Here is a 12,816-nt window from a genome sequence, read left to right on the forward strand (position 1 = left end):
AAGAAAAAGTTCTCTGATAGAGTTCATCAAAGTTTAAAAAGTTGTCCTGGAGAAGGGAACGGCGGGTTGCAGAGAGCCGGGTCGGGGAGAGGAAGGGGAGAGGAGGGTCGAGCAAGCAAGGAAGCGGAGACGGGAAAACGCCCGAGCGGAGGACTGCAAAGAGAGGCCGGACGGAGAGTCGCGGCCGCAACTGCGGCCGAGGCCGGGGCGAGCCCGCAGTGGGCTGCGGGGATTGGCTGCGCGTTCCCCCGGAGACCGCGGGGCGGGGGAGGGGCGGGACGGGCCCCAGCTGAGGCCGGTTCCGGCGCCCGCCCCCTCCTCCGGCGCCCGCCCCCCGCCACTGCGAGCGCACTCGCGGGCCGCAGTGAAAAGCCGGAGGCGGCGGCCGCACGGGCTCCGCTCGGCTTCCCGGTGCCTTGCCCGCTCCGGCCGCCTCCCGCACCCGCCAAACTTAATGTGACCCCCCCCACTCTCTCCTTCGCCTGACGCGGCAGCAGCCGGTCTCCTCACCAGCTCGCACTCGCCTCGGGGGCGCACGGCTCGCCCTGCCCCTGCCCACCGCGGGACGGAGCGTCCCGCTCCCCTCTCCGCGTCCCCCTCACCATGAGCAACCTGAAGCCGGACGTGGAGCACTGCACGGGCGCGGGCAGCGGCACGGGCCCCAGCGGCCCGCTGGAGGAGGAGGTGGGTGTGCGGCCCCGGGACCGGCGCGCGTGAGGCGCACGCGGGGCCGCAGGCGGCGCGAGGACCTGCGGGCCACCGCTCCTGGCGCCTTCCCGCCGCTGCCCTTCGCCCCGGGGAGGAGCGGCCCAGGTCCAGCGGGCGGGGGCGTGCGGCCTGAACTGGCCCGGCGGGGCCGGCATTGTCTCCCCGCCCTCCGGGGCTCGAGGAGGGCGCGCGTCGGCCGCCATCCGCTTGTCCCCCTGGTGGGCTTGCGGCGCCGCTGAGGTCCTACGCCCGCTGCCCTCGCTCCCCAAGCCGGGTCGGGCTTGCGCTTCGCCCCGGGCGCACCTCCTGGGTGGCCGGGACCCCCGCCCTGGCTAGAAGGAGCTGAGAGGGATTATCCCGGTGGGCATGCGGGAGGCTTGCTCGCCCTCCGGTCTTTCCACCTCGACCCTTCCCCGTGACCTTGGAGGCCTTGCCAGCTGCCCTGCGCCTAGGTTAGAGCTGTGGTCCCAGTGGGCAGGCGGGCTTTCTTCCCTGTCTCCGAACTTGGGCTTCTTCAGAGAGTTGAGCCGGCAATTTAAAGTCGGAAAAGAGAGAAGTTAGAAGCATTGAGTATTCCCTGTCCTCGCCCTTTGACCTAGTAGCCGAGCCAGTACCCCAAACTGACCCGGGTGGGGTCTTCCAAGGAGAGGTGACATAATTTTGTCCAACTGCCCTGTGCTGAAAAAGGGGGTTATGAGACCGCGTCAAGGAATCATCAGTGCCTGTGGTTTCATCGCCTGGTGAGGACGACGCACATGTGAGGGATAAAAAAACCTTAAAGGTAGCAGCGAATGGAAGCAAGGCAGGGCAGGCAGGCAGGCAGGCAGGCAAGCAGACCAGCCTAACTAACTACTATGGGTTCTAGGCTCCTAGCGAGCTCTTTGACGTATGCTGTGTCACTCCAGGGCTGAGAGACCCTTCCTGCCCCGCCCTGGTAAACTTTTGCCCAGGAAACCAAGGGTCAGTTATCCAGCCCTAGCGCCCTTCCCCTTGGTCTGGGGTAGAAACCACAGAGGCACAGAGGCCCTGATATTTCTTACTGGTTGTGCTAATGAGTTGGTGCAGAATGACCCACGGTTGGGCTGGGCCAGCAAGAGGCCTGCTACCAGCTTCAGTGCACCAGTGGCATGACATCTTGAGACATCTTGGTAATCTAGGTTTGGATCTTGGAACAAGGAGGGAGGGAATTATATGCAATGATTCACTCAAATGATGGAAAGTGGGGGGAGGAGGGGTGCTCCTGACGTCTCTGCTAGTAGCTCTGGCTTGGTAGCTGGTCTTGGCCTCTGTTGGCTTTGTCTTCTTTGAACCTTTGGGGTCCTTCACCCCATCCTGATCTACTTGATTTTTAGAACCTCCTCAGAGCTGGGAGTGAAGAGTGTGTTATTTTCTATTGTGTCTGTGATCTCTATTTTCCCACTCCCTTGTGCTGAAATTGAGGGAGGGCAAGTGCTTCCTGAAGCTGTTCCAGGACCCCCAAATTCTGCATCTATTAAAAGGTTGGCCCTCAGTAGGGACTTCACACTTAAAGGCTGACCAGATCCTCGGACCTGTTCTAGGAAGGGAACTAGCCATATGGCCACACGAAAGAATTGGAAAAAGTGTGTGGGCCTTTGCTACTTTTAAAAATTGTCTTTCTAGCCAGGCAGTGGTGGTGCACGCCTTTAATCCCAGCACTTGGGAGGCAGAGGCAGGCAGATTTCTGAGTTTGAGGCCAGCCTGGTCTACAGAGTGAGTTCCAGGACAGCCAGAGCTACACAGAGAAACCCTGTCTCGAAAAACAAAAACAAACAAACAAACAAAAATTTGTCTTTCTGGGAGAGAGGGCAGGGTGTTCAAAAAGTAAAGCCACTGCTCTTTCCCCTAAGGGACAGGTGGTGGCTTGGTGGTTCAGAGATTACTGAGTGCTACCAGTAGGAGAGGGGCGTGGGCTTGAATTTAACTTTTAGCAGAGTTCTAAGCAGTAGGTTCTTATTTGGGTAGCATGTACACTAAGATAAGAATACAAGATAGATTAGCATGGGCTCTGTTAAAGGTGACACAAACTTGTGAGGCATTTCATATTGAAAGATAAAATAGAACTGGTAAAATGGCTATTTGCTACCAAGCCTGACTATCTGATCTGTGGAATCCACAAGGGAGAGGGGAAGAGAGAGAGAGAGAGAGAACACACTAATTCTTGGAAGTTGTCCTCTAGTCCCCACAGTGCACCCTGGCACTCGTTCTCCACCACAACCACATAAAAACAAATTAAAAAGTAATTGAAAGTAGAAAACTGAGGGCATGGGGATCTCCCCATGTCTGCTCTTGTCTGGTGAGAACAGGAGTCGCTTCCCTCAACAGCGTTTTGATCAGTAGCCCAAGAACTCTCAGCTCCATCTCTTTCTGGCTGCTTGGCAGGAGTTTGTCTCCTTTAGTGTAGGTGGTCGCAAGCAGTCAGTTTTACAATCCCTAAGCACCACCGTCATCCAGAAAATACTGTTAGCTCTGGCGACTTACTGCTGCGGCAGAAACTGGCTCTTCCCAATCATCTATTGATTAGCTATAACAAGCCTAGGAAAGTAAAGGCTACTGTCTACCTTTAACACCTCACTTCCTAAGGATACCAGATTGCAGGAGAAAGATATGTTTTCTTGATTCTAGGAGGAATGACTCCCTGGCTCAACTTGAACTGCTTTGTATAGTCCGGTTAACCTGTGGGGTTCATCTGTATTATGAACCTCAGATTTCTTCTCTGGAATATAGATGAGAAGATTGCAGGCAGGGGTGGGGAGTGAGGAGGTCTTGCCTGGCAGTGGTGGTGTGTCTACCATAGTGACACTAGGAAGTTAGGGGTTAGCTCTCCCTGAGATGAGGCTGAGTAGAGTAAGACACTGTTAGTATGGAAAAGACATCCCAGAATGTATGGCAGGCATCAAAGGGTGACTCCCAAGACAGAGGCAGGAGGATCCTAGGTTCAAGGCTAGCTTGGCTCCATAGAGTGAGGCTTTGTTTCAAAAGCTTTGCTTTTGAAGGGAGCAGGGTTGTTGTGGATTATGGGACCTGACAGCTACTAGTAGTTTGCTATGTGGAGAAGTAACGAGCCAAAGCCACATTATGAAAGGCCTAAGAGCATGTGAAGTAGGGAGGAAATTGCCATTTTCTTGCACTTGGGGAGATGTGTTAAAAGCCTTGATACCCTTTGAAGGAAGACAGTGGGAATTAAGGGAAAAGCCAAAGTTCCTGTTAGTTGAAGGCTATACCCTCCTCCAGGTGGGTCTTGATGGAGCACCAGATGTTGTTACATAGACCCTGAAAATCCTGCTTAGATTCTAGTGATTCTCCTAGGTGGGGAGGTAGTGTCTCTGGAGAGCAATGTGTGTGGTATTTACTTATTTAGAGGTCCTGCTGCATGGCATAGGCTGGCTAGGATTTTTTTTTTTTTTCAAGACAGGATTTCTCTGTATAGCCCTGGCTGGCCTGGAACTCGCTCTGTAGACCAGGCTGGCCTGGAACTCAGAAATCTGCCTTTCTCTGCCTCCCAAGTGCTGGGATTAAAGGCTATCCCACTACTGCACGGCTTTGGATTGTTATCATGTCCTGAAACTATGTAGCTTAGTTACCATGACCTCAAATTCTTGATCCTCCTGCTTCAGCCTTCTGAACACTGGCTTTACTGTATTACTGGGATTACAGATATGTGCTACTACTACTATTCAATGTTACTTAAAGCTACTTTATTGCAGTATGATTGACACTGATAAAGCTACATTCATTCAACATGTAATTTGATGAGTTTGGACACTTAGCTATAGTTACTTTTTTGTATTTGTTTTGGTTTTGGTGCTAAGGATTAATCCCCAAGCCATCACTGATGCCAACTAAGCAAGCAAGTGGTCTGTCACTGAGCTGAATCCCATCCCTACAGTAATTTTCTTTTTAGAGCCCTAGCTGGCCTAGAACTTGGCCAGCTTCTGCTTCCCAGGTGCTGGGATTAACCTACAGTAATTTTTAATGAGGAAGCATCCTTAGGTCATTGAAGTGTGGTATTTGGATTCCTGAGTTAAACGTTTAAGTTTCTAAGACTGAAAGAAGCTAGTTAGTTAGCTAGCTAGTTAGTTAGTTTTTAAGACAGGGTTTCACTACCTAGCCCCGGATGACCTGAAACTTAACAGAGTTCCTGTCTTCTGCTTCCCTGATGCTGGGATTAAAGGCATGTGCCATCACTACTAGCTTGTAAAGAAGTTTTCTGTTAACCTAATTGTAAAGTGTAGAAAGTCAGGAGTAGCGGGGCAGTGGTGGTGCATGCCTTTAATCCCAGCACTTGGGAGGCAGAGGCAGGCGGGTCTATAGAGTGAGTTCCAGGACTGCCAGGGCTACACAGAGAAACCCTGTCTAGAAAAAAACAAAGCAAAACAAAACAAAACAAAAGTCAGGAGTAATGGTAGCCAGGGTATCTACATTTGGACCTATGACTGTTACCATTCCTTCCCATAGTAACTGGGATAAGAGGATGTATCCTCACGGTATGACAGGAAACAGGTCTCTGGCACCTCTGAGGGGTTAAGAGCTTAACTCTCCTCTCTGAGGTGTGGATAAGTAGGAGAATATTAGGCTTACAGTGATGGGCAGGCCCAAGGTTAGTCTAAATGAATGCAAAGGAATTCTAGAGTACAGTGTATGATGTGGGCATCTTTCCCTCTTTTTTCTTTCTTTAAATTTTAGTTTTTATTTATGTCCAGCATATTTATATGTGTCAGTGTATGTGAGTGCCATGCCCATGTCCATGTAGGCCAGAAGAAGGCATCACGTACCCTGGAACTTCAATTAGGTGGAATCTGGTACCTAATTGAACTTAGGAACCAGGCAAACTCTGTAGGGGCTCTTAACTACCAAATCATCTCTCCAGCCCTCCATTTCCCTTTTCTTTTCCCTGACATCAGACCAGACACATTTTAAAGATGAATGTGGATGGGTCGTGCTAGCTCTAAATTCTAAATTCTAGCTCTAAAGAGGTTGAGCCAGGAAGACTGTCTTAAGTTCAAGGACATCTGAGTTACATAGGGATTTTAAACCAGGGAGGCTACAGAGCAAGAGCCTATCTCAATACATACCTCAAAACCAACCAAAGCTGGATATGGTGTTGAATGCTTCAAACCCCAGCGTTTGGGAAAGAGCAAGGAGGGGCGGGAGTTCAAGATCATTGGCTATATTTTAAGTCTTGCTGTGAAGAGAAACCATGACTAAGGCAACTCTCTCTCTCTCTCTCTTTTTTTTTTTTTTAAGATTTATTATTGTAAGTACACTATAGCTGTCTTCAGACACACCAGAAGAGGGTGTCAGATCTCATTATGGTTGTGAGCCACCATGTGGTTGCCGGGATTTGAACTCAGGACCTTCAGAAAAAGCAGTCAGTGCTCTTATCCACTGAGCCATCTCACCAGCCCCCACACCCCAAGGCAACTCTTACAAAAGAAAAAAAAAGGCATTTTAATCAGGGGCTTGTTTACAGTTTTAAATGTTTAGTCCATTATGATAGTGGGAAGCATGGCAGCATGGTGCTAGAGAGACACAGATAGACACGCTAAGATTGGTGTGGACTTTGGAAACCCCAGAGCCCATCCATCCCCAGTGACACACTTCCTCCAGCAAGGCCACATCTCCTAATCCTTTCAAAAAGTGCCACTTCCTGGTGACTAAGCATTCAAATATATGAGCCTATGGGAGCCATTCTTATTCAAACCACTGCAGCTGGATTATCCTGGACTACCTAAAGAGTGGCCCAAAAAGGCTAGGCATATTTTACTGCACATCTTTAATCCCAGCCCTTGGGAGGCAGAGGCAGGCAGTCTAGTTTACATAGTGAGTTCCAGGCCAACTAGGGATAAATAGAGAAAAAGGAAAGAAAAAGAAAAAAACCACAGAAAAACATAACAAAACAACCATCCACCCCCAACTACCAACATAAACCTACACACATTTGAAAGACCGCCTTGGTGCTTGTCGGCAAGCATTTCAATATGAGGGGAGTCAGTCAGTTCTATCTTTTAGGCACTGACTTGGAAGAATGGCACAGGCAAATGGATCCAGGAGGATTCTGTGAGGAAGTTTAGTCTCCTCTACTCTCTCGGGGTTGTTATGAACGTAGCTGTCTTCTCTGCTTGGGTGAAGCAGCTAGGTTGTTAGTAGTAAGTAAACTTGTCTGTAGTGTGTTGTCTTGGTCATTGTGCTAAGTATCCATCTGAATCCCTCCTCTGAGAGTAGCACTGCAGGGTCTTTACATTACAGGGCTAGAGTCAGTGCTCAACCACATACTGCATGTACCCCTCTGTTTTACATTAGGGTTGGGGGGATGTGGTAGTGTGGAGAGGAAAAAAGTGTCTAATCAATTGCTGGTTTTCCTGGTACCGGTGGTCAAACTTACCTTGTGCTTGCTATTCAAATATTCTGTCCCAGGTTCTACACTTGCAGCTAAAGAAAAGGAATATGATTTTGTTTTGAGACAGGGCCCTTGACTTAATAGTACTAGAACTTGCTAAGTAGACCAGGTTAGACCAGATCAGCCTCAAACTCACAGAGATTTGCCTGCCAATGCCCGAGTGCTGGGATTAAAGTGTAACCATGACCAGCTGCAACCAAATAATTTGACGGTTGAGTTCTGGGTCCCTAGAGTAGAAAAACCTAGTGGTTGAATCAGGCTGTCTGTTTTAGTCTGGTGGCAACCTAAGACCTGGTAGTAGATGATGAATAATCACCTCTAGCCAAAAGCTCTGTTTTATCATACTCATTTAGAATTGCCATTGTCTGGGAATTATGAAAATGACTCAGTTATATTTTAAGTTCTCCACAGGAGTCATCACCCTTAGTCATCTATGAATGGGGCCGATTGTTTTCATACGCCATTGCCACAGACCACTGTGAGCATCTTAATTAAAGAAATGAACAGTCTTGCTCTTGAGTGACTGCTGCCACTCTAGAGACATTTTCTTGGAACTCTTTCTCTCTCCCTTCTCTATATGTAGGCATCCTGGCTGGTTTGCTCCAGAGAGAGCTGTTAAATCCCATTCAGTGTTGGACATGTTGGTTCACCACTTTCCCATCTTCTGGATTGGTATTGCTGAATTCCAGATTAGGGTTACAGCAAGGGCTGGGGTGCTGCCTTTTATCCCATTGGGTCCTGGGCAGATGGAGAGGAGGGAGAGTCAGTCCCTGGTTCAGGGCTGTCCAGAACTGGGCTAAATTGCTGTGCGGTGGTATGACCTGTCTGTTTCTGTTCTGTTAGTCCTATATAGGCAGTAGCCACATGGAGCTCCGTGTCAGCTCTATGATCTGACTGTGCCCACCCCTTGCCATATGAATGCTTAGTCACCAGAGAGTAGAACTCTTTGATTGGATTAAAAGGATTTGGAGATACATGGTCTTATTGGAGGGTGTGTCACTGGGCGTGGGCTTTGAGGTTTTCAAAAGCTCACATCCAGCCCAGGGTTTGTCTTTTGTAACCTGTGAATCAGGATGTAGCGCTCAGCTGCTGCCTCCGGCATGCCATGCTCCCGCCATGGTGGACTAGACTTCTGAAACTGTGTAAGCAAACTCCCCATGAAATGTTATCTTTTATAAGAGTTCCCTTGGTCATGGTATCTCTTCACAGAAATAGAACAATGACTAAGACACCAGGCATGAATGAAGGCAAGTGATAGATCATGATAGCCCATCACAGCAGCAAGGAGCATGGGGGTGGAGAGGTAGGTGGACTTGTGAGACTTCTTTAATGCTGGGAATGCCCAGGAAGCCTTGCCTCTGGGTGTGGCCTCTGATTTTGCCTGGAGCCACGTGGCCTTCACATCTGTCTCCTGCATCCTGCTGTAGCCCCAACTCTGCACAGCATGGCACTTCTTGTCAGCTTTAGTTTTCTAAATGAGGCATAGGTCAGTGCACATGACAGGCTTTGACTGATTGTGTTCATAAAACATGAAGCCTTCTCCTGAGGCTAGGAACAGCTTAGAGCATGAAGCCTGAAGCTTCACTCAGTACTTCATATATGACCAGCCCAGTTTCTCCCATTAGATAACTTGCTAACACCTTAGCTTATGATGGTTCCCAGTCTCTGCTCTTCCTACTTCCTATGCACATAGTCAGTACTTAGGTATATTTTACAGCCTATAGGGTAAGAGCCCCAAACCTTCCAAGCAACTTAAACTTTACCCCAGCTCTTGACTACAGGCTATCTAACCCCAGAGCTGTCTTGTCTGTAAAAAATGGGAGCCCATACCTGTTTCACCTGCTATATCAAAAAGAGTGTCAAGCGCACAAGCCAGTGATTGGTTCATATGAATGAGTGTAACTACAAAGTGTGGTTCAGAATACAGCCTCACAGCCAACCTCTGATGACATGTAATTGGGAGCTGGAGTTTGCTGGGCGGGCACAACGATGGGACAGACACTGAGCTCTGAGACTTTCTACCCGGTCTGATTTAGTGATAGTGATCAAAAGCTTTGGGATAAGGTGTCATGTGATCAAGAACTACCTAGAAAATCATATGGTTGGTGTGTTAGGGAGCCACTGAGCCACTCCTAGCTCCACAGAAAGCAGAGGAAGCTTGTCCTCAGAGCACTGGACTCCAGGGAGCCCGTGTTTCTAGGTTCATAGCCACTGCTTACCACGGTGCAGCTTGCTCTTTCCTTGTGCCCTCGATTAGTGCCTTATAAGTCCTGGGTCTGCAGGCCATGTTGCTAACATTCCATCCACCCCGCGTCAAGTGGCCCTATGCAGAGCCTTCTTTCCCTGGGAGGGGTGGGAGTTAACTCCCTGTGCCAAACCCAAGCAGGATCCTACTTCACCCTCAAGCACACCAAAATAAAAATGGCCACTGAGCTCACACTGGCTGCCCTGAGGTTTCTACTTGGCAACCTCAGCCTTGGTCCAGCAGTGACCCCCACCCCGCTCCCCATAGTCCTGGGCCCAAGGTGGCCTCAAGGCACACCGCCTAGCTTTTGCCTTACTGGTAGGTTTGTCTGTCTCTTTATATGTCACTCTTTGCTTTCTTGTGGGCACTGAGACTCTCAGGAGAGGGATAAAGAACATTGCTCACATCTTATTCAGAGTAGTTATACAGAGTCTCTCTGTAACCTCAGCTGTCCTGGAACTCACTCTGTAGATCAGGCTGGCCTGGGTGCTGAGATTAAAGGTGTGTGCCACCACACCTGGCCCTTACTCTGAGTCTTAATTACCTTCGATTCTCCCTTTATAAAAGGAGTCCAGGCAAGTGGTTTTCTTTTTTCTTTTTCTTTTTCTTTTTCTTTTTTTTCTTTCGAGACAGGGTTTCTCTGTATAGCCCTGGCTGTCCTGGAGCTCACTCTTGTAGACCAGGCTGGCCTCGAACTCACCTGCCTCTGCCTCCCAAGCGCTGCGATTAAAGGCGTGCGCCACCACCGCCCAGTGCAAGTGGTTTTCTTTACAGCTACACGTACCACTCTTTTTGCACTGCATATGCAAAGAAAGTCTGGTAACATGAGTTCAGTGGTACATATCTGACATGTCATCCTAGTTGCTTTGAGAGAAGAGAATTATTTAGGTAGCTAGGTTCAGTGCCTCCTTGAGATGGTTGGTGACAGGCCATCGAGAAAGGAAGAAGGAAAGGAGAAGCTTGGGTGTTTAGAATGTTGGAGTGTGGGGGAGTTGTTCTTTATGATTGCCTTCTGATCAGGTGAAACCTGAATCCAGTTTCTTGCTTCAGAGAACACTTCACGTCCCAGGATTATAGCATATCTATAGGATGTTGAGTATTTTTGTGTCAGGAAAACTGTATGTGTAGACAGGGTGTGTGTGTGTGTGTGTGTGTGTGTGTGTGTGTGTGTGCGCGCGCGCGCACGAGTGTGTTCTGTCAGTTGACTAACACCTATGCAGGAACAGTGAAGGCAGTGCTACTAACAGAGGACGGAGATGGCAGTCTTCCCTTTTACCTCCTACCTCATATGTTTGTGAGACAGAGTGTGACTATGTGGGTCTGTCTGGCTTAGAACCTGCTATGTAGACCAGGCTGCCCTGTAACTGCCTCCCCACTGCTGGGTACAAAGGTTCTATCAGGCCCATCTTTGGACTGTCTTAGAACTCCCAGTCTAGTCTCAAATTCTCATGACTATTCTCTTGCCTCAGCCTCCAGAGTGTTGGTATTACAGGTGTGAGCCGTCATAGCTTGCTGGCTCCTTTCACCGTTTTAAAACCGGTGCTCTGTAGGACTAACCACAGCATTAACCTTACCCATCCTAGTGTTCTTCAAGGTACTATTTCTCTCTCTCTCTCCTTTGGTCAAAGCTGAAAGCAACTTGTTCCTGGGTGCCTAAGGCTGCTTCACACTGGGATCTAAACAGACTAGTATAGTAAGATTAAGGTCTGGAAAGGGACTTATGAGCCAAGCATTTGGGGACCTTAAAGCTACTTTTAACTTGTGCAATGGCTGCTAGCAGCTCACTGGACCCCTGGGTCCTGGTTTTCTCATCTAAAAATACAGTATCTTCCAGCTCAAAAAAATCTTTATTTAGGCTACTACTGAGAACTCAGAGTGGGGGAAGGATGTGGGAAGGGCTTACAGGAGTCTTGTTTTTCCCAGTTTGGATTTCCCTCCTCTCCCCTCCCCCTCCTAAGTAGTGTTTTCCATCCAGATGACTCCAGGAGCCCTAGCTCCAGCCGTGAGTAGGCGGGACTTGAGTGAGAGTTAACTTGAACTGAGGATGGAAAGGATGGTTAGGCAATAGTTCCTTTCCAGCTTGAATTTTAACTTTAAGAGATGCTAAAAGATGCTATTTTGGAGATAGCTCAGTAGGGGGGAGCACTTACCTAGCCTGGACAAAGCCTTGGGTTCAATCTCTAGAACTGCAAATAGACTACACCAAACAAAAACAAAAAAGGATTTACAGAAATAATTTTCTCTTTTTTTCTTTTTAATTTTTCCCTTTTACTACTGTCTTTCAATTTTTACTCGTGTGTGTGTGTGTGTGTGTGTGTGTGTGTGTGTGTGTGTGAGTGAGAGAGAGAGAGAGAGAGAGAGAGAGAGAGAACAGACAAAGTGTGAGACAACCTGCTGGGAGCCACTTGCCTTCCCTTTGTTGAGGGAAGATTTGATTTCTGTTGTTTCTATGTCACTGAATCTCTCCAGGCCAGCTATCCCACAAGCTTTAGGGCCGTTTTCCTGTCTCATGATGAACAACACTGGGTTCTGGAGGTTGAATTTAGATCACTAAGCATGCACACTAGCACTTTTAGCCACACAGCCGTCTCCCAGACCCTCTTGTCGTTTTGGATTCTTGAGACAGCGTCTCAGTGTAGTCTAGATCCTCTGCCTCAAGTACTGAGATTCCCAGTGCGGTGGTGCATGCCTACTAGCCTCTTTTCTCTCTTGATTTGATCTCTTTTCTAGGATATTTTTATTGCCAAAAGTCAAAGTTTTCCTGTGCATACCTTCTCCCTGAGTCCCATCCTGTTGGCAAGGATTTATGGCAGGGCATACTACTGCTTAAGTGGGTTGGTAGGGTTTCTGAGGTCCAGGGCAGCCCTGGTGTTCTTTAGCAATATATCTAGGGAAGCAATCTCTACACAGAGGTCCCTTGAGTCCCAGGTCCTGTCTTGGCTCCTCTGTGGCTGGAGTTTGAGGGAGGCTGTGGTTGTCCTTCAAAGTTAAAGGGTAAGAGGGTTTAATGGCCATGGGTGTCACATTGTTGTTGAAAGCAGTGTTTACCCTTTCCATCTGTAATAAAATCTGGCGTTTATGGAGCCCATCCTCTTAGCCACAGTAATTGAGCAGCGAGCGTTTAATGCCTGGTATGAAGGAGGTCTTTTGGGGTGTTAAAAAGTTGTGTAAAGTAGAAACTGAACAGAGTGGTACAGTTGGGAAATGAAAGCAGGTCGTCAGGAATTCAAGGTCATCTTCAGCCACATGGGGTTGTGGAGCCCAGTTTTAAGTTCAGGAGACCCCATTTCAGAAAACAAAACAAAAAAGACTGGGATATTTCTCCCAATCCTGAACAGTGTCGGCTCTGGGTTCCTGTCCTGAGTACAGGTTCTCTAATGAAGAGGACCTCCTGTTTAGGACTGTGATCTCCTCAGAGGAGGAAGTCTGAGCAGTTACTGTTTGA

General features: G+C 48.7%; 1 protein-coding gene across 1 annotated transcript in view; it reads left to right on the plus strand.

Annotated features, from left to right (window-relative positions):
- The first annotated feature begins 332 nt into the window (after nucleotides 1-332).
- Nucleotides 333-12,816, plus strand: part of Rbpms2 (RNA binding protein, mRNA processing factor 2) — a 30,573-nt gene continuing 18,089 nt past the window's right edge. Inside the window, exon 1 of the mRNA XM_031344000.1 lies at nucleotides 333-684. Coding sequence (XP_031199860.1) covers nucleotides 604-684 — 81 coding nt within the window. The 5' untranslated portion in view covers nucleotides 333-603. The remainder of the gene's footprint in view (nucleotides 685-12,816) is intronic.

This window comes from Mastomys coucha, unplaced genomic scaffold, assembly GCF_008632895.1.
Source record: "Mastomys coucha isolate ucsf_1 unplaced genomic scaffold, UCSF_Mcou_1 pScaffold23, whole genome shotgun sequence".
Taxonomy (NCBI): Eukaryota; Metazoa; Chordata; class Mammalia; order Rodentia; family Muridae; genus Mastomys; species Mastomys coucha.